This window comes from Miniopterus schreibersii, assembly GCF_964146895.1.
Source record: "Miniopterus schreibersii genome assembly, chromosome: 6".
Lineage (NCBI taxonomy): Eukaryota > Metazoa > Chordata > Mammalia > Chiroptera > Miniopteridae > Miniopterus > Miniopterus schreibersii.
Genome location: NC_138107.1, coordinates 58,256,256 through 58,280,618, shown reverse-complemented (window position 1 = coordinate 58,280,618; position 24,363 = coordinate 58,256,256). Strand labels below are relative to the sequence as shown.

The 24,363-nt window shown below is 40.8% G+C and overlaps 1 protein-coding gene across 1 annotated transcript in view; it reads left to right on the top strand.

The window, feature by feature from the left end:
• HS3ST5 (heparan sulfate-glucosamine 3-sulfotransferase 5) overlaps positions 1-23,088 on the top strand; it is a 219,024-nt gene extending 195,936 nt beyond the window's left edge. Inside the window, exons 4-5 of the mRNA XM_081140815.1 lie at positions 17,676-17,814; positions 21,358-23,088. Of these exons, the coding sequence (XP_080996941.1) occupies positions 17,708-17,814; positions 21,358-22,288 (1,038 nt within the window). The 5' untranslated portion in view covers positions 17,676-17,707 and the 3' untranslated portion in view covers positions 22,289-23,088. The remainder of the gene's footprint in view (positions 1-17,675; positions 17,815-21,357) is intronic.
• Positions 23,089-24,363: the final 1,275 nt, after the last annotated feature.

The window sequence follows — 24,363 nt, the reverse complement described above, 5'->3', positions numbered from 1 at the left end:
ACCTGCGGTCGAGCAAAGGCCCTGGCGCTCCCTGCCCGGCTCAGCACCCCAGCAGTGCTGCTGCGGGCCATTCCCCCGCCCTGGGCAGCGCTGCCTCCCCGAGAGCGAGCTCGCCGGAGCATCTCACAGCCCCGGCCCTGGGGGAGACGTGGGTGCTCGCGGGCGTGGGGCACGGACAGGAAGAACTGGGTGGGACGTAGGGTCCCAGGCTGTGCGGAATGGGTAGGTGCTGGGCACAAGGCGGGAAGAAGCCCAGAATGACTCTAGGCCTCGGGCACGGTGCCTGGGAGATGGAAGCACTAATCACTGGTCTACAGATCCGAGAAGCAAGGGGGAGCAAAAATGAATTGTACTCGTTTTCCAGGCTTCGTAACAAATTCCCAAACTTAGCAGCTTGAAACAACACGCATTTCTCATGTCGCCATCCCTTTGGATCCGAGCCTGGGCATGGCTTGGCCGGTTCTCGGCCTCAGTCTCCCAGCAGCAGTGGAGGCGGAGCCGGAGCTGGGCTCTCATCGGGAGGCCAGGAGGACGGGCCCGCTCCCCCTCATGTGGCTGCTGCCGGCCTGCATCTTCTTGCAGCTGCGGGGTCACGGCAGCTCCCTTCCTTAAAGCCAGCCCGGAGACTCTAGAGCAGCCTGCCAGCAGCACAGAGTTGTATGTAATGTCCTAAAATCACAAGAGTGATATTCCATTACCTTTGCCATAGGCTAGTGGCTAGAGGCCAGTCATAGGTCCCACCCACACTCAAGGGGAGAGATTATACAAGGGCATGAACAACAGGGCCAGGGACCATGGGAGCCACCCAACTGTCCACCGCATGAGCCTTTTTAATAGTGTTTTAAAATGTGAAAGTTCTGGGTGTCTTCGTCTCTGTCAATTCAGGGAAATTCCATTATACTATCGCTTGACCATCAATACTAGTTTAGTATTATTAGAGTATTTGTCCTGAAAATATCTACATGGAGAGAGGGGGTAGGGAGAAGTACCTTCATTCTCTCTGATCTTCAACATCCATTCAGGAAAGGTTATAGTGTTCATTCTCTTAATAAAAGTTTGTTCTTCAGAGTCTCATATGCCTCTGAGAAATCTCAGTTCACAGTTTGGGAACTATGAAAGAATGAAACCCAGTATACTTCATACTGAATGACATCATAATAACATTGTATTGTTGCTGGTTGCTTTCCTGTCCATGTGAGGTTTGACTTGATGTGCATATTTAATGAAGAATTGAAAATGACTTAAAATCCTTTTTTTGGGTAACTCTTCTTGACCTCCCCAAAGAAACCACAATTTTTGAAAACTACAGAAAATCCTCCTAAAATGTCATATATTATATCCACTCTTTTTCCAAACCCTAATGGCCCTTTCTTCAACACACCAGCTCTACTCGCCACTTTTTCTCCATTTTACAAGTTCTCTACCCTTGGGGAAGCTGCTATTGCCTCACGTCTGAATAAGTCAGGTTCAGCCTTCCACCTGGCGTTCTTACTATAGTATTTCTTCCCTCTCTGTTAGTGCTATTCAAAATTGAATTTTTCTTCTACATAAACAGTTTTTAACAAGCAGTTTCTTTTTTTCAACCACTTGTGCTGCTGCTCTGTCTCTTACACTACCATCTATATATACCCGTGTCTGGCTTTTTAGAAGGTCTATCATCTAAAATACCTTCCATTCAATCTAACTTCCATTTGTTAGTACAAATCATGTTTCCCCTCCAAATGGTCCCCTCATGGCCCCTACCCTAGATAATCTTATTTCTGTTCCCTTATCTGTTCACACTGTACCCTCAGCTTGGATGGCCCGTGCCCTGTCATCATGCGTGCCCTAAGTTACACTGAACAGACACTGCAGGCAGAGGAGCCCAGGTAATGAGTGAGAGGAAGCCAGATGCATATATCAGAAAAGGTTAAAGACAAGATATACCCATAACAGAATTCAGGAGATAAGGCACACGGCAAAGCCAGAAATGGAAAGAAAGTGGGCAAAATGAGCAATGATGTTATCACATCCTGGAAGTCAAAACCAATCCCCAGAGTCAACCCAGCTTGGTTAGCCCAAACAATTGTAAGTATCAAGGGCTGAGATAAGAGAAGAGGGGCAGCCAGAAAGCATCCAAGGAAACAAAATCCCAGATGGCAAAAGAGGCGCTAGGTTATGTATGAGGATGTCCCAGGGTCCTTAGAGATGGGCAAGCAGAGAGGGTAGGCAAGTGCATATTCACCAGGAACAGCTTGATAAGAGGCTGTATTCTGCTGGGGACCCAAGTTCTCCCATGACCCAGTATACCTCCTATCCAGCTAGTAGTGTGTTTGTGGGGGATCATGGTTTTTAAAACCAGTCAGTCCTGGGTTCAAGTTCCTCTTCCACCATTTGTTAGCTCTGTTATTAAACTAGTTAAACTTCTCCAAGTTCTCTTATCTGTAAAATGCAGATAAACATACCAATCTCATGGTAATATAACTATTAAATATGTTCATCTATATATGAAATACCTGATATCTAGCAAGTATATACACATTTATTATCACTTTATTACTTTCATTTTTCCATCTTCCAAAGCCAGAATAGCTATCAAATTGTATCTGAGATCTCATGACCTTCTTTAAACTTGTGTTGTGTAGGGTCTGCCCCATACATTGCATCACTCATCACAGAATGGTCTGTGGGTTTGCAAAGTGCCAGGTTATTTAAGCTAATTTCCCCAATGAGCTTCTTGAGTAGAGTTTTCCCCCTGCTGAACTCAACACAAAGACTCAGCCAGCACTTGCTATTATTATGTATTTCAAGGCCCTATTTCATTCATTCATTTGATCAATCAACAGGTATTTATTGAGCACCCATTATGTGTGGTGGACTGGGGATACAACAACAAAGAGCTAGGCATGAATTATACCACTATAGCAACAGCACTGTGAGTCTTAAAAATGGACGGGCCTAAGAGATTATCTAGCCCAGGTCTCTAATTTTACAAAGGCATGACTGAGGATCAAAGAGACGACACTTGGCTTTTCATTTCTCCTTCGCTATTCTTTTGCCTATTAAATCATTGTTATTTCAGAAAACAAAAAAGTCCAGGATCGTTTTTTTACTGAGTAAGAGTTAAGAGTTGAATTGTTTTGACATCTGCCATGTCACTATGAAACAGAGCCCACTCCTCTCAGAGAAAGTCGCCAACAACTGTGCGTGGCGTAAGCTCCTGCACGTCTTTACCAGAACATGAGCAGTTCTTTATGGCTGCTGTGCTCTGGGCTCATCGTGTCTTCCCCCGGGTGGAAAAAGAAGCCTGTCACAGACAGAAACAGAGGTAATTCAAAAAAAATGCGAAGACCTTTTCTACTTTCTTTGCTGGGAAAGGCCAAGATGGTGGCTTCCTCTGGTGGTCATTTCAGACCATTGCTTAGTACATTTGAAAAGACACATCTAAGCATTTATATATGGAAATGCATTTGAATCAATAATATGGGACTGGCATCTGAAGGCTCAGAGGCTTTAATCAAACTATTTGCTCAACATACTTCAATACTTGATCCACAAACTTATTTCAAGATTAGAAGGCCAAGGTGGAGATTAACACCTCCAGTCAAGTGGGGCTAATGAGACATGGCTTATTAATCCTACAAGAAGCCTTCACTACACACCGGAGCCCTGCTTGTTTCATTGTTAAATATTATTCAAGCCTTGAATAATTGGAAAATGGGTAAGAACTAAAATAGAAAGTGATGTTATAATTAGGCCCCCTGAAATGAAAGTGATCCTTATTTTTTCCCCTACATGGAAAGTACTTGTTAACTTTTCCTCCTAAATAACTCAGTATTGGCATTTGTCATAAAACCTTGATACAAACTCTAAATTTTGTTTTCATTAGTAGATAGGGCCAGAAAGGAAGAAAAGAGGGGAGAGAAGGAAGGAGGGAGAAGAGAATTTTTGGCACATGTCAGATTTAGAGTCTGTGTGGACCTATCATAAGAAATAAAGTGGAGCCCTGCAGGGCGTGGCTCAGCGGTTGAGCATCAACTTAGGATCCAGGCGATCGGGGTTTGATTCCCGGTCAGGGCACATGCCCGGGTTGCAGGCTCGATCAGTGACTCTCTCATCATTGATGTTTCTATCTCTCTCTCTCTCCCTCTCCTTTCCTCTCTCTGAAATCCACAAAGATATATTTAGAAAAAAAATAATAAAGTGGAAAGGAGATTGAGGAGAAACTGGGGGTTGGGGGCAGTCAATGCCTAGCCACATGCGTAGTGTCCCCTTTGCTGCAGAGCCCAAGAGCATCAGCAGGGAGAGGAGCCTCTTCCTGGGGCCCACAGGTGAGCACTGGGGCCTGTGGCTTTGGCTTAAGAAAAAGACACAGAGGGGCTGGTTCCTGCAAGAGCAATACTAAGACAGTAACATGCACATTATAACTCAGAGTACTGCCTTAGTGCCAGATATAATGATCTGCCTTTGCACTGAATTGACCTTTTCTTGCCAATAGCAACTAAATTGCATTACTGTCTCCGTTCAAAGTTTGAGCATAAGAGCGAGCTAGCATTGTTAGGGGTACAGTGTATTTCTTGAAGGTGAGCTTTTGCTGTTTCACACTCAGTATTCTGTGAGAAGAAAGCTTCAGGGGGAAAAATCATTACTGCTGCTTTTTTTCCCCTTAAAGCTATAGATGATGGAGAAATATGCCTGTATTCGTTTTCTAATGCTGCATAACAAATGACTACACACATAGCAACTTAAAAAGAATACTCATTGGGGTGGGGGCAGGGTGGAACGGGTCAATGAGGAGAAAAAGAGATATATGTAATATTCTGAATAAATAAAAAAAAGAACACCCCTTTATTAGCTCACAGATCTATAGGTCAGAGTCCAGCTGGGCTCAAATGGATTCTTTGCAGAGTCTCACAGGCTGCAATCAAACTGTCAGCTAGACTGGGCTCTTAGCTGGAGACTCTGGGGAAGACTCAGCTTCCAAGTTCATTTTTGTGGTTGACAGAGTCTAGTTCCTTGTGGTTGTAGGAATGAAGACCCGCGCTCTTTCTGGCTCTGGCCAAAGGTTGCTCTCAGTTCCTAGAAGTTGCTTTTCACACACACTAAGAAACTTGAACAAGCTCTAGCATGGCTTCTAGCAGCCTAAGGCCATCATCCTAGGATGATCCCAGCCCTCCTTAAAATGCCTGCCTCAGACAGCTCAGGGCTGCCAAAGGAATTTACTGCTCATTCCAACGCAAACCTGACTAAGTCCCTTAAACTCTCTCTTAAAGCAGTTACTTTAGAAAACTTACAATTACAAAGCTTTTCTCTACTCCTTTGAGATACGAATCTTCTACCACCTGGAACTGTCTCCTTGAGGACCTGAAAATGCCAATCCCCAGAGGAAACTATCCCTCTTTTGTCTCCCAGGCTCTAATTTAGTTGGGTGCCTTGCTCCAATTTGCAAAACTACCTCCTGTCCTGTTGACATAAGAAATTTGTTTTTCCTCTAGATAAATTCCAATTAACAAACCCAGATGGCTTATTCCCAGTGACCAACCCCCTTTCCACTTTTTGTAATTCCCTGACTCTGCTGGAGGCTCCACCCCTCCTTCTTCCTACTCCCTCAGTCACCTCTGCATCCTGAAGTCTTTCCCCTGCTGCAGTGGAATCACCCAATAAAATCTGTCTTTAGCACCTTTAACAACTGCCTGGCTTTGCTGTTCTTTAACACCACTCCATAAACAAGGGCTTTACTATGACATTTCTTGGTCCCACTGAATTTGTTTGCCTCCTGGGTGCAAACTCTACTGCTTTCTTTATGTTTTAGAAGTGAGTGCTGGCCTCAGAGGGCTTTGCTGAACACTGAACATCTTAAAATACATTTTTTTTAAGACTAATTTACAGAATATTTTAGTAATCTATTCTTTTAAATTAAGTTTCAACTCATTACTAGTCTCATCAGTTAACAAATCCGTCAGGAATTAGATCATCCTAACAGAAAATAACTGAAAGAAAGCAAGAGCGCAAGAAGTCCAACCTATTTTTTTCCTTTGGGAAGGAGAAGAAATTGAGAAAAATATTTCTGTATTTGGTTGGAAATGTCACAGCTTTTGTTTACTGAATGGGAGGAAATTCTACTGGCTGGCAAAAGAAAAATGGAAGAACTGAGATGCAAAGAGGAGTAGTGAGACAAAAAGGAGATTAGTGGGGTGCCCAGGGCTGGGGAGGGGGAGAAGGGGACATGCGGGTGGCTGCTAACAGGGACAGTGTTACTTTTGAGTGATGAAAATGTTCTAAAATGTGTTGTGATGACTGCACAATTCTGTGAGCATACTAAAATCCATTGAATTTTACAAGTTTAAATGAGAGAATTTAAATGGGAGAATGAGAGAATGGTATGTGAATAATATCTCAATAAAGCCAATACCAATAAAAAAGGAATAGTATTGATAAATATGGATAAATCTAAACAATGATTGTATAAAAAAGTAATAAAATAAAAAAAAACAGTGTCTAATTTAGGAGGGGCTAGGGAAACAGGCTAAAATGAAAATCCTGACCAAAAATATATATATTAGTTGGAAGGAGGTGATTGAAGTTAATGTTCTAAGTTCATAATCAGCATGATAATTTTTATTCTCAGAAATTATTAACTGGCTTTTCTTCTTTTTTACCTTGATGAATCTATTGTAATCCTTCCCATCCCACCAGGATATTTATCTGGGAGAAACTGATGATCCAACCAGAGAAAGAGAAAAAATATATTAACACTTGTTAATTCCAAATTACTTTATACTTCTTTCATTTCTTCAAAGTCCTATACTTTAGCAAAAATTACATTAGCACTCTTTCAAAACCTATAGCAAAAGGATCAGATTTGCACCGATAGTGAGCATCCAGTCCTGGTACTAAAATTAATGCCAAATCTTCATAGAAAGAAGATGAATTTTCCCACAAACACGGGAGGTCAGTACAGCTAGGTTCTATTTTGAGCTGCAGGCCATTAAGTAGGTGGACCTAGCCCGGTGCTTGGGCCAAGTGTTGTCTTCCTCATCTAGAGGATGGAGAATATCACAGGTGTTTGTTGTGAAAATAAAGTAAAATGATATTTAAACTAGAGCTTAAAAACCATAAAGTTCCACACAAATAGACAGCAGTGTTGTGAAAATTATGTTTTTATGACGATTAAGTGCATAAGAAAGTGTTCAGGAGGTTGTACCAATACATATTTACTTAAATATTATAGCAAAAGAGTTGAATTTTCTGAGTCTAACTTGGTCATTTGAATGTGGTACATTCCCATTTTTGTGTAATCAGTCTGCTAATTGTTTAATTATTCATTTTAAATGTTTAATGTTAAAATTAGCATCATCATCTTCAGTCATTATAAAAGAAATATATAGCTTAGTGTTATAGAGATTAAAGTGGAAGAAAAGTCACTGTGGAGAGAGGATGAGAAATGCAATCAAATCAAAATTAATGATAAAAGTCTTTCCATACTTTTAATCTCTTTTTGGAATTAAGAGAAATTGTTATATATTCTATTTCTTTGTTCCTCCCCAAAAATAAAAACAAAATTTTTGAGATAGGAAATAAGACTAAAAAGCTGACTTTCCATTGGGTGGTGAATACTACACTTGATTTTAAAATAAATACATTCAACTATTACTGGGTATAACAAGTAGAACTAATATTACTATACAATTGACTTCAACTTCTTAAGGCAGAGAGAAGAACTTATCCAGTTAACTTGACCTCTTTGATTATGTGAGACTAACTTATTGGAATGATCTCTTCAAACCATGTATATTAACTTAATTATCTGTATAATTGTTACCTCTCCAACTCACGCTTTTCTATATAAATGCAAGATTAGAGAGTGAAAGATTCTGCTGCTGAACTCACGAGCAGGACAAACTTACTGAACTCCCAACTATTTCATGAAGTGCAAAGAAACTTTAGGAGGGAAAAAACACACCGCTCTATTTCTATAAACATTAGTTACAGGTAGCAGGGAGATGCTGAGATGAAGAGTAATTGGGACTCTATGTCAAAATAAAATTCAGTTCCCATCTCTTTCCTTAAGACATCATTCTACTAAATGAGAGCCCGGAACAGAAGCGGAATTAACTAGCTCCTTTTAAGTTTGGTCATTAGAAATGCAAAATGAGTATCCTTCTGCAGACGGAGCCAGAGGACTACTCAGGCTAACGCAATAATGGTAGCTGTGATAAATTATGTATGCACAATATCAAAAGCTGAATGGGGGGAAGAAATGCAGAAGCCATTTGAAAATTTGGAATTTGCTCCAAGCTGCTTCTGCAGCGATTCCCAGGAGAATAAGCGCTAAGCACGGAGAAGCAATAAACTCTGCAGTTCTGTATAATTCATCAACTTTTTTCCTTTTCGTTTCTAACATTGACCCTTCACGGTTAACCGAAGAAACAAAGAGCTAAATAGCTTCCTTCGCCATTTGATAAAGCCATTACAAGCATCCTGACTGAGACATTTTCTACATTTTCTGCTTAATCTGCTAACGAATGGCATCCTCCCTCCTCTCGGTCGGCACCGTCCTCACCTTCGACTCAGCGCGCGGAGCACTGCCTCCCCGGCCTTGTCCTGCGCCCCTCTTCATCGGTTTCTTTCTCATTACAGCTTTCCTATGTGATCATGATATTAGAAGACATGAGGATTCTTTATGACAGTTTTCCTCAGCTGCCCTTGGTTAATTTTTTTCAAAATGTGATTCTGCTGGGTTCTCTTGACAACAGGGCACACTGAAAGCTAATCAGTAGACTCTTTCTTAAGTGTCGGTATCTTTTCAAAGAAATTTCATTTCTTAGAATGAGAGGGTTGTTTTTCACAGTAATAGGTCGTATAATGAGATGCAGCCATCTTGAGAGAGGTCAAGATACTTTAAAACTGAGGGATAACAAGAAATTAGAAATTGATATTTACCTTGGGCACTAATTTACCCCCACTGCAATTGTCTTTGGTTCCCTATACGTTACTCTCTCATATAAGAGCACTCATTCAGTGCTTATCTGATGGGAACCCTTAGAATAAGAGAATTTTAGACCCAGGAAGGATTGCTGAACTCATCCCTTCAAAGGCCTTTGTTTCTTAGGTGAAAAAAATCCTGGAAGATCAAGGAGGTTAAGTGACTTATCCAAGGTCACATAGCAGGTTACTCAGTTTGAGCTTCCTGGGTTTTTTGCCTTTAAGGGAGGAGGGGAAGGCGAGATAGTTTTCTACCCTATGATAGGAGAAGATGGCTACAGTCCTTGGGTCTCTGCATTGGCTCATCTGTATAATACGGGTGATGACACTGCCCTCTTCACCTCAAAGGATTTCCCCTTACTCATCTATTTTAATTAACCCCTCTGCTGGGTGTGTGTGTGTGTGGTCTGTGAACAGCATCCTTGTGTGGCATATGCTCTACTATGGATATGGCACTTAGGAGTGTAAGGCTCTGTAGGCAGCTTCCATGTTCCTGAAGTGTCGGGTTTTCAGGAAAGAGATGGGCGTCAGACAACCACAGAACTCAGGGAAATAAAAGGGAGCAGAATTCCCAGCTCTGTAAGAAGATGTGAAAGATTGTGCCTCTATGTGGTAGGCTTAAGACAATGTCTGTCACTTAAAGCCAAAGGTCTGGTAAAATAAGGAGACACCACTGTGAAGAGCCACAGCCTACACACAAGTAATCTAATCTCTGAAGGCTGGAAGGTCCGGCTGCAGGACTGTACACATAATTTGGGGGGCCCAGTGCTAAATGATATGGGGCTTCTTGTTTAGAAATTATCAGGAATTTCAAGACAGTGACAACAAAGCATTCAACCAAGCACGGGCCCTTCTGAGCACAGAGCCCCATGATAATGCACAGGCCAAAAGCCCTGTCTGGTCACAAGTACTTACTTTGACAAAGTCTAGTCCAAACACACCCAATGAAGTCTTTACTTAGCAGGGGTTCTTGAAGAGTCCTGTTTAAAGGAAGAATAGGGCCTTTTGGAGAGTTGTTTGACTATCACTACTTGGATAAGAGGCAGGGATCCTTCATGGAGGAGGGAGATCTTAGGGCCAGAAGATGAGACTCTGAGAGCCAGCAGATGCAGGCCCTGTGTTTGTGGGAATTCTTCCTTCACAGCCACCTAAGGTCCATCTGGGATCTGTGTTTAAAAGAAGATGCAATTTCCTTACATGTTTATCAAGAGCCGACCTTGAATACTAGAAGATCACAAGAGGCAGGATCTGTGTCTCCTACTGTCCACATTGTTTCTGGTATCTGCAGTGCCTGGCTCATGTTTGGTACTCAGTAAATATTTGTTGATGATGAAACACAGGTTGTTGTCTTACTGTAAGAATTTATCGGAGCCCCTGGCCCTGAAAGGAAGATCTGAGATTCAGAGTATAGAGGTATCTCTGGCAATAAAAAGAGGAAAGTTTTGAAACATGTTAATACTGCAAGTTAAGAAAATATTAGCCTGCCCAAGAATGGAGACTTTTAGTATTATGCTGCATACAAACTAATTATAAATTACTTTATATATTTGTGAAGTAATTACAAGATTTTCTAAGACATTTAGTTGTACTTTTCTTTTGCTATCAACATCACCTAAGAATAACAGCACTGCATCCTTTCTCTCTAAGGTCTGTTATTTAGAGAACATAGTCAGTGGCAGAGTGCAGGGAGAAACTGGAACAAGAGAGGGAGGAAGGGAAGAAGGAAGGATGTTACTGTGACATGTAAGAGGAACCTGTAAACCAGCCCTGAGTGATCAAGAAAAACTTACCCAAGGAACATAAGATCTAAAAGGCAGGAATTAAACCAAGGCCTGGGAGAAGGAAGCGTGAGTAGACTGGCTAACATTTATTGAGTATTACTATGTGGCAAGCAGTGTTCTAATTACTTTGCATGCTCATTTACTCCTCACAGCAGTGCTATGGGGCAGGCTATTAGTATCCTATTGGGATACCCTTTATTGGTGTCCCAGACCTGATAAATGAGGCACAGAGTTATTTTTTCAAGCTACAGAAGCCTTCTGCTTCTGGCCCTGAAGCAAAACTGACTGTGGCTATCCAAAAGAACCACACTTGTTTTGTGTGCTGGAGTTTGTGTATGTAGCCACTGCGGGTTGTATGGAGTTGCTTTGGAAAAGAGTAAAAGGGTCTTTTAAAAACGTGAATGTTGTTAGGGACCCATTAAAGCATATTAAGCCTGAAGGCAATGTGATCAAATTTTTGTTTGGAAAGACCACTCTGGCATCGGTATGGAGAATAAGTTGAGGCAGGAAGAAAACTAATAGTGGGGAGACCATAACACTCTCAAGAGAAAGAGTGTGACCTGAACCAAAGCCGTCACAGATGACAGTGCAGGTGGATTCTAATAGCATTTTGGAGGCAGAATTTTACTGGCTGATTGGATGTTAGGGGAGGGTTAGGGCCAAGGATGAAGGACTCCCAGGTTTCTGGGTTGGGTGACTGCAGTGGGCAGAAGGGGAGCCGTTCACAGAGCTAGTGAGGGGAAAGAGCTGGGGGGATACGAGAGGACAGGGATGGGGTGATGACGAGAGGTGATTAACAAATTCCACCAAGCTCTTACGGAGATCCGTGCATAAGAATGTGAATTAAGTGGCAGTCAAAACCTAATTTATTTTGATCACCTACTATAAAAGCTATCAAAAAGGAAGTCAATTCTTGAATTATGGGAGAACTGGTGAGGTTCCTTTTCAGAGTCTCCCAGGTGAGCATCCAAAGCTCTGTGAGTGGTACTGAATCAGGGCCACATTCTTTGGGGTCAGATCATTCTGAATTTAAATCCTTCTTCCACATTTTCCTTCCACATTCCCTTGGTTAAACGATCTGCTCATCTCTCTGCTCTTCAGTTTCCGTCAGAAAAAGAAAATAAAATGGATATTACACAGGTCTGTTGTATTACACGTAATAATAAATGTGACAGAAAGTATGAGAGCACCTAGTGCTCAACAACTATTAATTCCTGTCCACTTCAGAAGGCTGTTGCCTGGGATAAATGAGCTAATACTCAAAAGATGGTTATGGAATAATTCTGCTATATAAGTTCAGTCATTTTTAATGAACTTTGCTACTACTGTTCCTGTTATTGTTTTTATGGGTACCAGGGGCTTGCGGTAACCACATCTCCAAGCCTTTGAGCAGTTCTTAGACGTATCTTTATTATTATTATTTTTGAATTTCCTTATTTCTTTGTTTCAGCTTGGGAATCATTTCCTTCTTTGCTTAGTGCTGCTTTGGAGAAAACACCAGATGTCTTTACAATTTGTCGCTTCTGGCCACGTACTCTGTTATTTAGAAACTCTGCTTTGTTCTGCTAAGATGCCGTGTTTATTAAAGCTTTAGTAATCTGGAAAAACTATAATTGTGCTATTCTTGGCACAGAACATGAAAAACACTGAGATATTAAAAACTGGAGGTGAAGGAAGGCTTAAAAGTCACTATAGGTCTTTTACCTTTTTTTTAATAAAAAACTCTCACTTTATATAAATTGCCTATTACCAGTGTGATTGCTCTGATGAAAGATTAAGATATCCATTATAGATGGCATAGCTGAAGGGAAGGGACTTTGGTGTTGGGGGAGCAGCTAACCGTCTCCCAGTTTAACGAGGGGTCTTATGAGGACTGGATGGTTGTGTGGCTTCTCTTCAGTTCATATTCCTAGACCAAAGGCAACAACTCCCAGCTTTTAAAACTCCATCCTGGCAGAGGTTCAAGCACTTCATGATGCTGTAGAAAGCCAAAAAGGAATCTTGGCCCTGGCAGGGTAGCTCAGTTGGTTAGAGTGTCATCCTGATACACCAATGTTTCGGGTTCCATCCCCAGTCAGGGCACATACAAGAATCAACCAATGAATTCATCAAATGGAACAACAAAAAATTAATGTCTCTCTCCCTTCCTCGCTCTCTCTAAAATCAATCAATAATTTTTTTTTTTAAGTTTTAAAAAAAGGCACCTTGAATGTTAAATTAACCAAGTATCTTTGGTTTTCCCTGAACAAAGTTTATTCAAAGGCTGCTATATTGTCTCTTGGCACATAGTTGGAGACTGATTACAAAACAGAATGAGATTTCACTTCTGTGTCCTAGAGAAGCTCATTAGAAACTACATGTTTGGCTTTCTCATGTCTCTAAAATTCCAAGAGATTTTAGCCTAACGAGATAAGTTTTAACTTTTTGTTTTTGGTAATTGAGCTATCTTGCTTTGAACAGAAAATATAGCATTAGCATTCTAATACTTAACAAGAGTTTCCATTAAAAGTTATTTATATTAAAAACAGACATATTTTTCACAGTCCAATTATACTATTAATGAGAATGGTATTTATTTCATTCTTTTCCTCTTTAAAATGCATTGTAAGAATTAATTTATCAGCCTCCTAAAGGTAATTAATTGTGCTTTATTTTTATAAAGTGCCCAGATATTCATAAAGTTTTTTCCCATAATTATCTTCATTTTACAGATGAGAATACCAAAATTCAGAAAGCTTCAATTACAAAACTAAACCAAAATGTGACTCAGGGTCTTTGACTCCCAATGCAGCGGTCTTTGCACTTCACCATGGATGATGCATTCACATTAGTTGAGATCCCCCCCAAAACTGTAGTTCTCCTTGGTGTCACAGTGGACATGAGGGTGCTTTGGAGGTTGTAATTCACCACCATGTATAGAGGAGGCTGCGGTAAGCCAGTCCTACAAACAAAAGGCAGGTGAAATGAGGCCTCCCAAAGAGAAAACCCTCAGTGGTGTACTTAAGGCATCTCAGACATAAAGCAGCGGGTCTGGTAGTAGCAGCCGATCCCACAGAGCCAAATCTCCTTGGTGATAACTGGCCTAGTCATAAAGGTGAGTCCACAGGTTGAGTACTGGAGCCTCGGAGAAGGAAAGATCCTCAGTGGCAGTAGAATAAACGTTGACCTCGTCTTCAGTCAGGTTTAGCACTGAACCGTTTACCAGATGACAAGTGTGCTGCAGTGTTCTCCCAAGTCTTGGGCTTCTTCCTCGGCAGCCTTCACATCCTCAGTCAGTTTTCTTCTTCTTTCTCTCGCCTGCCGACCTTGAGCAGAGTTCAGCCATGAGGTACTTCATAGCTTCACTCACCCACTACATGCAATGTCTCCCAAGCGTTATCCCTAAGACAGCTATTACCCTTTGGTCCTATAATTCTTTCCCAAAATTCCACATCCACCAGGATCACCCTCCCCAGGAAGATGGTAGCAGGATCTGGAAGTCTTGAAGGAGGAGACATAAGGAAGACTGAAGGCCAGTCAGGAAGCTGACAAAAGCATAGAGATGAGAGTGAAGGGGTACAGGGAACAGTAAAGAGGCTGACCTGAAGGGTACAGAGGTTGATGGTGATGGGTAATAAGAGGGAAAGAAGCTAGCCACCTGAGCTGGGAACTCAGAAAGGCCTGGGCTTTCAAGAGAAAGAGAGTGATTTGATCCAGTGAACAACCAAAAAGATGAGGGACAAAGTCACTCGTGTTAGGAGGATTACAGGCCATAGAAAATGAACAGGGAAACACACTCATATGTGAAGAATGAAGGGAGGCATTAAGTGCCTTGATAGAACAGGGCAAGAAGAAATTAAGAAGAAACAGTTTACTGACCACAGTGACAAAAACAAAAAAGAGAGTAGAAAATGATTTTAAGTTTTGTGTATTATCCATTCCACTGTAAAAAAATACAGATGCGCAGTGAATGCAGAGCCATTGAATTGGAATTTCTGAGGGTGGTGGCAGGTGTGTGTTTTCTAAAGGCTCTGCAAGCTCGCCATAGAGAATCACTAGCCTACAGAGCAAAGCAGACCCACTCTGGGCTCATGGCCTTTCAGCCGCCCTTCTCGGACTTCTGAGTCAGTCAGTAGGTTTAGCACAGTGCTGAGACATGTCGTGAGACACACAGAAGAAGGCAGCAGCTAGCAGGAGCCCCAAACTTGTGAACCATGGAAGTCCTAACTGTGGTTCCAACTGCAAGAACAAAAATTCATTGGAGGAGGGAGATGACTGTGGGTAAGGGTATCAGCTGGACAGGACATCTAGAGGTACTGGGACATAGCCCAGACCTTCCAGGGTGAACTGCAGCCAAAGGCAGGTGGACCAAGGAGCTGGTGAAAGCAGACAAAGCATTGTGCAGAATAGCTCTGAGCAGTGGAGTGTGGGCACTGCGTTTAGAGAGCAGAGGCCAGGTGAGCCTCCCTGAGATGCTCCTCTGTACAAGGCTGGTGATCCTTGTTAAGGCCATGGGGCGAGCGCATTTTACCTTCACTTCTCCCCTCTCTCCCGTTTGTATCTGGCCCTCTTCAACCACGTAATAGCTTTTGTTTTCTCACACTGTTTGTGAATACACTTTAAGTCCATTAACACTAAGATACAAATGACACATAATCCCTTATGTTATTCTGGCATATTAATAAAACTTTGTGCAGTGAATTTACTTACAGAAACCTTATTTCATTCTCACTACAGCCCTATGGAGTGCGGAGGTCAGAAACTACCCCCATTTTATAGATAGGGAAAGAAAGGCCCAGAGAATCTAAGTGGCCACCTCAAGAGCCTCCTTTCTCAAACTAACCAAGCATTTCCCTCCTCAGTACTTGTGTAAACGTTGGTTCCTCTGACTGAAACCCACTCTACCCTCCTCGGGCCCCCTTGCTCTTCATGCACCAGGTGTGAGCCCAAGTGTCACTTCTTCAGGAAGGACTGAAGTGTGTTCCTCCTGTGATTCTTTCTCCCTGCATCCTGTCATTTTTTCATTGTTATTACAGTTTGTAAGTATATGTAAATTCTATGCTTATGGGGTTAATATCTGTTTTCTCCACTAGACTACAGATGCCCGTGTTGGCTGCTATCTCCATAGTACCCAGTACAGAATCTAGCACATAGGCATGTTCCATAAATATTTTTTGTCTGTGTGTTGGATAAATGATACTCTTGTCTCTCGCCTTTGGGATGTCCTCCTACAGCCTCCTTACCAAACAATGCACTACATTACACACACACACACACACACACACACACACATCCTATGGAGTCCATGCCCCTGACCATTTCCTTCATTTTCTTTCCCCAACATTTATTCATACATTATCATGAATTAGGTTGCATTCACTGCTTGTTTCACACTTCCCTAATCACATTATTAGTTTTTCAAGGACTAAAAGTCCTTCAAGATCTTTTTAGAATCCTCCATAAACCTAGTAGAATAGCCAGCAATGCTATTGGTATTAGTAATTCCTTGATGAATTAATGAATAGACCAATCCATCAGTCCTAGTATATCCCTTTTGCACAGAGAAAATCTTCACATAGCAAATATGGAGATATCATTGCAGCAAAACAATTTTTAACCACGACCCATTGCTGCAGTCCCTCTTCTTTGGTTCCTATTTTGAGTTTCAATAAGAGGAAAACAATCTTATCTTGAAAGGGGGATTAGATTTATTTTTAATAAGAAAGGCTAAATTGGAAGCTTCCATTTTTCCCCCCAAATTTAATAATAGCACTGGTAATGCCTTACCCTTCTCAGCTGGCCTTATTTCAGGTGTGAGTATGAAGCGCCCAGGTAAGCTTCTGCATGATGTAAGAGCAACACCCATATCACCAAATTCACCCAAAGGAGAGAGCACAGAGCAGGGGCATCGGTCTAGTCTGAGCATGTTCTCAGAATCAGTCAGTCCAATTCAGAACTGGGCAGGGAATCTGAAGGGAAACATCAGGTTACTTGGAACCACTGTCCCTAAACATCTGATAGTTACCACTGATGACCACTCAATAAATAAACAGCTTTTGATCTTGCCCCCATCCTTCATTCACAACTAGAACAAAACAAAAACATGTAAGTAAAATGTTATGTCCAAAATGATAACTTACTAAACCGGGGTTTCAGTTTCTACACCTGTCCTGTTATTCTGAGGCAGAAACTTCAGTTTACTGGGTTACCGGCAGGGCAACCTCTGGGTAAACCTCACCTTGCTTAGTTGCTGATGATTAACAACAACAACAAATATAAGTGTATGTGCACACATACATATTTGATATATGTTATAATATATGCATTTTAATTTACTTTGACAATTGCCTAACAGGTTCTGTCTAGTTAGTATCTTTCTCCCCCGGTTTAGTATTTGATCTTATAACACAGGCCAGGAAGGAAATCAAGTTTTGCTAAATACCAATTATACCACGAACATCATCAAGGTTGGTATGAGGTCTGTTCTTCATGTGGTATCACTTAACCACCTGTATTCCCACCTATAAAAACGAAGGATCCCTTACTCTTTGAGACCTGGAGAGTATTATGCTAAGCAAAATAAGCCAGTCAGAGAAAGATAAGTATCACATGATCTTACTCATATGTGGAATCTAATGAACAAAATAAACCAATGAACAAAATAGATCCAGAGACACAGAAGCATGGAACAGCCTGATGAATCTCAGAGGGAAGGCAGGGGTGGGTGGGTAGGTGGGCAATGATTAATTTAAGAACTTATATGCATATATACATAACCCACGGACACAGACAATAGTGTGGTGAAGGCCTGGAGGGGGGGTAGGGTAGAGGGGATCAATGAGGGGGAAATGGGGGACATTTGTAATACTTTCAACAATAAAGATAATTTTTTTTAAAAAAGAGCCTGTAAGAGATGACTGCTGATGAGTCCCCTTCTCTCTCCATCTCTAGGCTGCAGAAGTCCTGAAGGTTGATGGAGGGCCATGCTATTCAAACAGCAGGTGTGGCTGAGACAGAAGCTCCTGGTGCTGGGAAGCCTTGCTGTTGGGAGTCTCCTGTATCTAGTCGCCAGAGTTGGGAGCTTGGATAGGTAGGTGATTAAACACATACTTATGCCCATGTGACTTTAAGTGTTTCTTGATTTAAACTTCCTTAGGACATAATTTTAAATCTATCCCTTTGTTTTGCTCCTTCAAAATTCCCCCAAAACATGCTTTTCTGCAGTATTGATCTTGATTTATTGAGCCTTTAAAACAAAGAGATTCGAGATGCGCAAACCAAGGTGTTCGTCAGGATCCATTTGTATTCTGTGCGCGTTGACATTTATTTTCAGAGAAGGGATAAAGCCATGTAGAGTAGAAATGTCATTTTCTAGAGCTCACTGTGGTCTGTGTGCATCTGGCTGTTCACATCTAGCTATAGCAAAATAGTGATGATGTATTTAGCTATCTTCATTTTGAAATTTATGAGTGAGCCATTAATGTGCTACCAGGGAAGTTAAAATTATGTTTGAACCTGTAAAGGAGCTCATCAAGTTTGGAATCCATTGCCCTGGAAAGATGGCTGCAGGCTTGGGGAGTTTGAACTATGTTAATTAGCTCTGGTTTCTAGGACCTGAATGTACCAGACAAGGAGGTTGTCATTCAGGGTAATTGCCCAGAAGCCAATGGAAAATCCTTGGAGAGGAAATTTACAGAGCCAGGGGTTGGCTCTAAATAAGCAAACAGTTGAGAGGTGCTAGACCTGCAGAGGTCCCAGCAATATCATCTGGCTTCACATTGAATACCTCTGGGCTGTCCCACATCCAGTATGATTGTGAAGGACAGAGAATTGGATTTCTGAGATGTGAAGCTTCCTTCTTTACTCTTTAAAATTAATTATTGCACTGGAAACACTGGAGTATGTTCTCTGCGCATTCAATTCTCATTTTCTGTGAAAATGGAGCCACACTTTAAATGAAAATATCTTCCTTGCAGTTTTCCTTTTCTAATCTATAGATCTGATCATTTGGATATTTAACAAATAATATAGCAGTGGTCTTTATTTTCCTCCTCCCAGTGTCAATTTTTACTGGTAAAATGACCCCCCTTGATGTTTTTCAATTTGAAAATCAGAGTATACTTCCACTTACTAGTTGCTAACTATGAGAAATGGTATAATTCAGAGCTTATCACTGACTTCAACTAGTTCCCTAAAAGCAATGTTTAGCTATGAGTAAAAGTGTTACCATTGTCTTACGTCCATAAAGGAACTTTTATGTCAAGTTCTTCCCAATGGCCTTAGTTAGCTTCCAATCATTTGCTTTTTATTGAGTAATTGATCTAGTGATTATTAACACATTAGTTATTTAGTTGATTCTTTTCATTTTTCACCCGGTCTGTAGTCTCAAGTGGGATAGTTTTTATAAGGAATTGGATTGCTTGTTAGTCTTTCTTAAAAGTTCTCAATTGAGAGTTTGAGCAGATTGTATATGAACTAGACACATGCTGACTTGGGCTTATCTTTCAGTAACTCTGGGTGGGAAGCTGAGCTCAGTTACTTTTACTGTCCCTTCCAATCCTAAGAGTTCATATTTTTAGTCTGAGACCCAGGCTCAGAACGTACTCTTCAAGAAGTAGAAATAAGGTGGTATTTTCTCATGTCTTGAGTTAGGGAGACCATCAAGCAATTGTTCTGCAGGCTATGAGCTCCCAAGGTAGCAGGTAGAACAAGGAAGGAAGGAAAGAAGGAAAATGGCCCTTTGTAGAGGTAGGAAACTCCTTTCTAGCTCAAACAGGGCAGAGACTGTCTGTTTCAGCTTCTCTCAGCCAGAGTTCCTCAAGAGAATTAACTCCTACAGAAAGGGATTTGGCTATTTCCTCAGCTCTTTCAAGGATGATAGACACTAGCATCATCCTAGATGCAGAGAAGCCCACCCACTATATTCAGTGGATGCCTTAGGAAATTAGGGCGTATTTCTCACCCAAGAAGAGCCAAAAGATGAATTTCTGATATCCCAATCAATGTCACAATTAAAAACATCTTTGACTATAGATGTGTTGCTACTTTTACAGCTTTCATTTAGAACTCCATCATTAATTTTAACAAATTTATAAAAACAAAATTTATGTTTCTCTAAAATATTAACTGTGCTAAACCTTTCTTTATAGCGTTCCATATTTTCATGTTTTCCACAATGAGCATGAGTTGTGTTTAAAATCATAAAAAAAACAAGCACCACAAAAAAGTAAAATATGTTTATATTTTTCCGTAAGCATTAGGACAGACAGCTGTTTAAACAGAGCACAGGCCAAGCCCTTTCTCCTCCGTTCTGCAGAATGCTTTGGCATGACCTTGAGGTTTTAGTCTTCTCCCTTTCATTATAAACATTACAGAAGATAAGAAAGGTACAATAGAGTCTCTTGGGAAAAGCAAGAGAGAGCCTCATTGCCACAGAGAGGGGGACATAGACTCCAAATTATTAGCATAACTAGAAGCTTCAGTTGAAGGAATTGGCTTAACAGCCATTTTGACTAATATTCTCCCTTTACCAATATGGCTAAAATCCCTTTTCAAATAAACTTAGGGAAAGTATATAATGAATTTCAATTCAGTTCTAGACTATACCCAAAAGGAAACTCAATGTACTAACCATATATATATGTATTAACCGTTCCAAATTAATCAGCCACTCCAGTTTAACATCATTATGATTATCACCACACCTTTTTCTCTGAGAAAAGCAGTGGTGGTTGTTTATTATTTAAGGTAGTGTTGAAGTGGAAATCCTCCTTTCTGGCTCTGTCTATTGTATCCCTTCCTTCAGGAGCTTGAGTCCCTGATTTAAATGGACTTGGCAATGAGGACCTGAGGTTTCTGGCCCTGCCAAGGCCTTGTTGATTTCTGGTCCCAGGTGTGGTTAGTGATATACAGCAACTTGCTGATGGCATTGGGTTTGTTCCTACATTCAGCCAAGTAAAAACATAATCCTGACCTCTTTAGATAGGAAGAAAAAGAGAGGAAGAAGAAATATAGTACTCTTCTAGCTGTCCCCAAGGCCAGCGGCAGAAATTCTCATAGAATGAAAAGCTCAGCAAGTACCATTTTTGGAATTTTTCAGGTTGATGATGCAAATAGCCAAGGGCAGAGACTGGGACCTCTTTTCAAATTATATTGCAACGATTTTTAAGAGCCATGTGAGTGCTGCTGAGCTACAAGAAAGTAATACCACACAAAGCCCAAAAGACTGGCCTCCTAGCTGCCCTTCAGTCTCCTAGCTAACAATTATAATCTTCCACCTTTCACATTCTCTAAATAATGTTAACTGGTGAGCTGTTAAAAGGCTATTAGTATGGCTGGTGTCACTTGTCTGTCCTGTACTGTGTGAACATAAGTACACACCATAGTCAATTAAGTGCTTGGTGAATAAAAATTTTAAGGACCACTAATAAAAAATCCCATCAATTATGTGTGCTCCATTTAATACAGTGTTGCTTAAAATAAAATTTCTCAAACATATGTTCATCATGGATTGCATCAGGCTGGGAAACAGTGGTTTTATTTATACATTTAAAGTCTTACTCTGACTAGGGAACAAGAAAAATGAGAAGTTAGTTGCAATGAGCTTCTTAAAGTGTCTCTCTGTCGCTTGCAGGCTACAGCCCATCTGCCCCATTGAAGGCCGATTCGGAGCCCGTGGGCAGACTGAGTTCCCGCTCCGTGCCCTGCAGTTTAAGCGCGGCCTGCTGCACGAGTTCCGCAAGGGCAACGCGTCCAAGGAGCAGGTTCGCCTTCATGACCTGGTCCAGCAGCTCCCCAAGGCCATTATCATCGGGGTGAGAAAAGGAGGCACGAGGGCCCTGCTTGAAATGCTGAACCTCCACCCAGCTGTGGTCAAAGCCTCTCAAGAAATCCACTTTTTTGACAATGATGAGAATTATGCCAAGGGCATTGAGTGGTATAGAAAAAAGATGCCTTTTTCCTACCCTCAGCAAATCACAATCGAAAAGAGCCCGGCATATTTTATCACGGAGGAGGTTCCAGAAAGGATTTACAAAATGAACTCATCCATCAAGTTGCTGATCATTGTCAGGGAGCCAACCACAAGAGCTATTTCTGATTACACTCAGGTGCTAGAGGGGAAGGAGAGGAAGAATAAAACTTATTACAAGTTTGAGAAGCTGGCAATAGACCCTAATACCTGCGAAGTGAACACAAAATACAAGGCAGTGAGAACCAGCATCTACACCAAGCATTTGGAAAGGTGGTTGAAATACTTTCCGATTGAGCAGTTTCACATCGTGGATGGAGATCGCCTCATCACAGAACCTCTGCCAGAACTTCAGCTCGTGGAGAAGTTCCTAAATCTTCCCCCAAGAATAAGTCAATACAATTTGTATTTCAATGCTACCAGAGGGTTCTACTGCTTGCGATTTAACATTATCTTTAATAAGTGCCTGGCTGGCAGCAAGGGGCGCATTCATCCAGAGGTGGACCCCTCTGTCATTACCAAATTGCGCAAATTCTTTCACCCTTTCAATCAAAAATTTTACCAGATCACTGGGAGGACACTGAACTGGCCCTAAAATAGTATGTCATACAACACCATGTGTTGTGCCTGGAGACACACAATGTCTCCTCTAGATTAAAATATGCACTTTTCCTAGACACAATTATCCAAGTCATTTTTCCATCTATACTTGTACATACAGTGTGTGACCAAATATAAGACCAGTTCTTTTTCTACTGAAAAATGTACAAAAACAATTTGCTGTCTGCGTAGTTGCATCTTTTAAACTAGTTACTAAAAGAAGAAGTGGTGGTATTGGGGGAAAGTGATTTCATTTATTCTCAAAGAGTTAGTCTTCCTTTGAGTCAGAATTTGTCACCCGCCATTTTCATAAATTGAAGCCAAAAGATTAATGTGTGAAATGTACCAATGGCTGTGAAGCTGCAGGAAGTAGAGGATTCAGTTATGCATTATTTTCCAAGGGAAGCCTGGCTCTTTAATTCAGATGCTGAATTGGGGCCACGAAAACAGAAAATGCTATTTTCTTATGATTTAAAAGAATGTCTTTTCTCATAAAATTGACATTGTTCCAAAGTTCCTGTGGTGATTTTGCACTATTGTTTTCTCGTATGGACCATGGTGTCACTTGTAGCATGTCAATCATACATTGGAAAGTCGAGTCCTTTTACTTCCATGTTCTATGTCAACAAAGAGAAATGTCATGTACATAATGTATATTATTGTAAATACTGGTTTCACACTAAGTAATTCTATTTTGTAAACTGAATATGGCTATTTAATTTATTGTGAAAATTAAATTTATTGTGGTATTTAAAAATGGAATGGATTAAAATTACTCTATGTGCAACTTTTTTTAACTCATTTGTTTTTATGTGCCCCCTGTTGGGTCCCAAAATCAAAGCTGTTTATGTGCATATTGAGAGCACCTGGAAACATGCACTTCTCCGTTGGATTTCTGTACCCTTGTGAAAATGTATTTATGAAGTTGAGTATATTAAAAAAAAATCTCAACTATCTGGAAATCTAGTGTAATAGCCACCTCAAAGACCACTAGTGCTGCTCTGCTACAACTTTATAACAATTAATTTACTTACAGCTGTTGCTGTGCTAGGAGAAAGACAAGAAATACTTTAACATAATCAATGCATAGAAGAATCACAATTTTATTTGAACCTCTAATCAGAGTCAGGGCTGTCAAGAAATTGAGTAAAATAAGATTAGAAAACTTGTGTGGCCTCTGTACTAAAAGCTGTTAATGCTTCAAAAATGAATACAAACTCTCAGAACTTTCTCCTTGAGATGAAAATATTATCAGTACTCTCAGAGATGACCAAATTGTGTAGTGTTGTTATTACCAATGTAAACATATGGTTCATATTTCCATCGAGAGAAATTAATGCTAAATTGGGTGCTTGCTAACATCAAATAGACTATATATGCTTAAATATAATTCAGACAACCATGGAAAGGGGTTGGAAAGAGGTATCAAAAATAAATAAATTTTCCCATTCACAATTGCTTGCCCCGTGGAAGGCATTTGAGAGAGTTTAGTTCAACATCACATTGAGAGTGCCTAGAGAAATCAACAAATTACAATGGATTCCTTTTTTAATGTAGCAAGTGTTGGTTTTCTCCATGAGTTGTTTATCCTGTCCAGTGATTTGATGGTGACGTTTTACAAATAAATAGCCCTTTCCTTCCAGTATCAGGATGTACTGCTTCTCACTACAGCCTTGGTAATCTTCACTGTTTCAGTTAGCAGTGAGGCTGTTCTCTCAGCATGGAACAAGCCTGGTACCAGCACACAGGGACTGGTCAGCTTCTTGCTCACTGTGCAATGACTCTGGAGTGAGAGCCTTAGGTCTAAATGTCAATCACATCTCCCTTACCCCATGAATGGAATCAAATATAAGAAGTCGGTCATCAGATTTCCCTGTGCCTCAACTCTCAGTTAATCATCAGAGGAAATTCTTTCAGTACGACACTCAAGGACACAATCATACACTATTATCATTAATTTTATTATAACTATTCCTAGAGCACTATATGGCTAATAAGTTTTAAACCAGTGACTGTCAAATTATGCCCCACTGGAATACTGTTGTTTCAAAAACCCACCCTAGGTATTCC